We start from the raw sequence: 4,464 nt of genomic DNA on the forward strand, positions 1-4,464 counted from the left end.
AACTAATGAACTAAATTGGTAACATCACCATTTTAAAAGAAATTCAACCTCGCTTTCAGAAAGCCACATTCCTGGAGTTACAGGTGACAAACCTCAGCCATCACATGTGGCCATTCCAGCCTACCCACTAACACATTAATTAATTATTTCAAGAAATGTCCATTTCGCCTTGTCACTAATTTCAGCTGAAAAAAAGGAGATTTTTCCGTACAGGTATATTGTGTAATTGAATTTACGGAAAAAAGGTCTGAATAAAAAAATTTACGAGAATGAGGTGACATGAACAGAAAGTCAAAATAGCGTATTAAAACAAAAACGCTAATCAAAGCAGCGAGCAAGTTCACTGGGCTAAAAAACGCAAATTAAAATGGCGTGCAAAGCACAAAAACCCTAATTAAACTGGCGTGCGAAACAAAACGCTATTAAACGATAGCGTTTTAGTTGTGGGTGCGCTGTACAACACCAAAACGCCATTTTGAATGGCGTGATCATATTGTGATTTTTTAAAAAATTAAATTTCTTTAACATTAATGCTTTATGAGGCATATAATGTATTGGGAATTTTTTTTGTTTTATTTTTTAAAAGATGTTAATTTTGTATTTTTAAAGATATATTAGTTTCATATATTAAAAACATTAATAACCGCATTTATTAACGAAAATATGTAATGTAATTTTTTTAAAAATATGTTAGTTCTATAAATTTAAAAAAATTAAAGTTTAAAAATTTAGCTGTATTTATTAATGAAAATTAATATTATAATTATTTTAAAAAAGATATTAATTTTATATTTTTAAAAGTATTTAATTTTATATTAATTTATTTTTTAAAAGATGTTAATTTTGTATTTTTAAAGGTATATTAATTTTATAGATTAAAAATATTAAAGTATAAAATTTTAACCATATTTATTAACGAAAATATATAATATAATTTTTTTAAAAATATGTTAATTTTATAAATTAAAAAAAATAAAGTTTGAAAATTTAGCCATATTTATTAATGAAAATTAATATTATAATTATTTTAAAAAAAGATATTAAATTTTAATATTTAATTAATATTTTTTAGCTACATGCCTTTTTAATTAACGTTTTTTAGCTGCACACCACTTTAATTAGCATTTTCATTTTAATACGTTATTTTGACTAACATTTTCTGTTCATGTCACCCATTTCAGTAAATTTATTGATTCACACCCTTTTCCCTAAATTCAATTACATAATGTATCTATACGGAAAAAAAATCCTTGAAAAAAGGGCCAAAAAGTAAACTAAACATGAGGCCAGAGAATCACATGAAAGATTACAGGGCAGTGGGGAATTTGGATTTATTACGTACGTCTTGTAATCCAACATGGATATTTGCCTCATGTTTCATTCATCCACCGACATGACAATTGCTATTAGGGCAAGGGAACACAATAGAACGATATACATTCCTCACAACCTAAGGTTAGTCCCTCTCTTATGGTACATGGCAGCCATAGATTCAAAGCAAAGGATCATATGATATAGACTATGGAGGCCTAAGAAAATGCCAATATACTATTAGCGTCATGTGGGACCTATGCGAGTAATGACCGTGGCAATGTTCATGGGCCCGGGTCAGTACTTATCAATGCATAGTGATAGCAATTAAGGATTGATTGATTAATTTCCACCTCATGTAGGGAAGATAAAATTTTGGACAGCATGAAGTGCAACGATGGATCAACGGTGCTCCTCTGGGTCCCCTAGTTGCTTTGCACAAAACATTTACAAAATGGTCAAGATTTTTGCTTGCAGAACTAAGCCAAAAATCTCAACAATGAGATATGGTCTGAGAAAGATGTCGTTATCTGTAATACAGACCTAGAGCACTAAACATCCATCAAAAGATCATTTAGAGCTCAAAGTTGTTTCTGCAGAAACGCAAAATCTGTTGATAGGTGGGAACTTTAAGCGTTACAATAAAGCAAAACAAATTGTGGACCAACCCCACCACCCTCAATTTGAAAAAATAATAATAATAAAAGAAAAAGATCAATCGGTGCCTAATCTGATATCAATGATGTATAATTATGATATCTATCTCGTCTTTAATCACGCGCATCTCTCGACTTATTACATATTAGTGGTATTATAATTAACACCAGATAAATTGATTAGCAAGTACCATTCTTGCATATAGGTCCATTCCATTATTTTCTCAAAAATCTCATCTACACGACAGATACTAAATGTAAGCTATAGTTACTCCCATCAATAAAAATAATTACTAGTGAGCAGATACTAAATTTAAACAGGGGAAGGGAGTTAAGAATGAAACATACCAAGAGCCCAGTAAGGCATTGGAGCAGGTCTACCGATTAACGTTGTGTACTGGTCGACAACGGCCAAAGGAGAGGGTCCAGAAAAGAAGTAAAAATCGAAAACACCCCCAATAATCTTGTATGTGAGGGAAGTTCCTCTGTAGAACACATCCATGCCATTACTGTTGAGAAGAAGAACCGAATGAGCAGAGGGCTGCCCGTTCACGTTCCTAAGATCCATGTACACCGGATGAGACCCATACAAATCAGCATTAAGATTAATGGCTGAGATATCAGTAGTATACAGAGTATATGGATCTCCAGGGTACAGTTTGATTCCGTGTGGCTGCGTGTTCTCTCCGAGACCGTAAAGTGAAGCATCTTTGGGCAATTTTGTGGATATCTCCAGATATTGGTCTTTGAAGACCATTTCGCCAAATGGGTCGCAATTATCGGAGCTCGTATTGAAAAGGGTCTGCCCATTTGATTTTCTCTTAACTGCAAAACTAAATGGGTCCGCTTTGTAGCTAAAGATAAGCTCAGAGCCTGAGAATTCCTGAACTGTTATTGGATTCTTTCTCGATCTCCCAATTGTTTGCTTCAATACCGGCGGTTGCTCTCTGGGCAATAGATTGTACGGAACTTCCCACCTGCTCTTCTCTGCATCAGTGATGTGAATCCTTAAACGATCCTGCGTTTCATGCCTGCAAAAACCGTTTTCAAGGAAAGGTACGTTGAGGACCATGAACATACAAAACTTGAAAACAGAAACACGAAAAAAAAATAAGCAGTTGCATACTTGACAAAGAGCTGCAAGAGGGGGATATCAGGGCCGTAGATATTGTTCTTCTGCTTGACTTGGAGGTGGCCCAAAATGCCTCCATCACGAGTCTCTTCAATAGAGATGAGACGATAGCCCTCTCCAATCTTAGTAGGCGTGGAGGATGGGCTTACTCCATTAAAACACAGGATCAAAACAAGAAAAACTGAAGCGTAAGTAGTAGAAGGGAACATTTGCTTACTAGTAGCGACTAGTCAGGAGAAGAGAAGACGAGAAGAGGACGAGAGTCTCCGTTACAAAGACTGGTGTTGGAAAGCGTTATGTGTAAAAAGAAAGAAAGGGGTAGCCAAGGAAAAGTTACCAGGATTTTCCCGCCAAACCCGGTTCGGTATATAACAAAGACATAAGGTGAATATATTTATATTTTAAATTTATAATAAATTAAATTTAAATTAAAATTTATGATAAATTAAATTTATATAAAAAAATATGAAATGAGATAAATTATATTAATTATTTTTTAATTTATATATTTATTTTATTTTAATTATTTAATTTTAATTTTTTAAAATAAATTTTTTTATTTTTAATTTTATTTAAAATAATTATTTTTACATATAATAATAAAATTTCAAATTTAAAAAAATTATTCTTTTATCTTTTTTATTTCTTTTACCAAAAAATATTAAATTCTCTCTTGAATAGATTGAAATATCAACAGATGTCTGTTATTGAATTCGCTCGACTTATTTTTGTTAATTAATAATTATGATCAATAAATTATTTTAATTTAATTATATATATATATATATTATTTATTGATAATAATATTTTATTAATATACGATATTTTATTAATATTTTATTTTTTATATAGAAAATCAATAAATTTATTTATTAAATATTAATTTAATGTTAATTAAAAAATAACTTAAAAATTTAAGATTTTTTTTAAATAAAATTAAAATTGATTGATTTTATTTTATTAAATTTAAATTGGGAAGTTGATGCAATATACCCGCGTGAGTGGCAATGGCATGGGACCACGATGGTCATTGGGCGACTGGGGTCCAAAAAGGGTCACGATTTCATTTCCTTTTCAATCTGTGGTGGATCTCCGCTTTGATAAAGGCGGAAGGCTTCATTCATGGGAAATGGAATATCTCTAAAGCCACGCAAGAATATCTCATACAATACTAAAAAGCCTTGGTAAAAAAAGGTTTAAAATTACAGTAAAGTGACAGGGATTTATAGGAAGAAGAAAAAAAAGGGGGAATTGTGACAGATAGAAAGCATATCAAATGAGGAACAGAAGTGGAAAAAAATTGGATTATGATTAAATTTTTGTTAAATTAATACAAGCTGATATGAAAATGATAGAAGATTAAGG

At 31.2% G+C, this 4,464-nt stretch overlaps 1 protein-coding gene across 2 annotated transcripts; it reads right to left on the minus strand.

Moving 5' to 3' along the window:
- Positions 1–1,317: 1,317 nt before the first annotated feature.
- Positions 1,318–3,381, minus strand: LOC131171995 (alpha-xylosidase 1-like). 2 transcript variants are annotated; one of them, XM_058132937.1, is made up of 3 exons: positions 3,094–3,381; positions 2,316–2,998; positions 1,318–1,743 (listed from the first exon to the last, which is right to left on the minus strand). In XM_058132937.1, the coding sequence occupies exons 1-3, from the start codon at positions 3,306–3,308 to the stop codon at positions 1,619–1,621; spliced, it is 1,023 nt and encodes a 340-aa protein (XP_057988920.1). In that variant the 5' UTR covers positions 3,309–3,381; the 3' UTR covers positions 1,318–1,618. The 2 variants fall into 2 exon arrangements, with proteins under 2 accessions (XP_057988920.1, XP_057988921.1); XM_058132938.1 differs by having other exon boundaries at positions 1,318–1,736; positions 3,094–3,380.
- Positions 3,382–4,464: the final 1,083 nt, after the last annotated feature.

The sequence above is a fragment of the Hevea brasiliensis genome, chromosome 13, assembly GCF_030052815.1.
Source record: "Hevea brasiliensis isolate MT/VB/25A 57/8 chromosome 13, ASM3005281v1, whole genome shotgun sequence".
Classification (NCBI taxonomy): Eukaryota; Viridiplantae; Streptophyta; class Magnoliopsida; order Malpighiales; family Euphorbiaceae; genus Hevea; species Hevea brasiliensis.

Coding starts and splice junctions, on each gene's coding strand:
- LOC131171995 (XM_058132937.1), bottom strand. CDS start 3,308: ATGTTCCCTTCTACTACTTACGCTTCAGTTTTTCTTGTTTTGATCCTG. Junction 2,999..3,093: donor CTCTTGCAGCTCTTTGTCAA/GTATGCAACTGC, acceptor CGGTTTTTGCAG/GCATGAAACGCAGGATCGTT. Junction 1,744..2,315: donor AATGCCTTACTGGGCTCTTG/GTATGTTTCATT, acceptor TTTTGTGCAAAG/CAACTAGGGGACCCAGAGGA.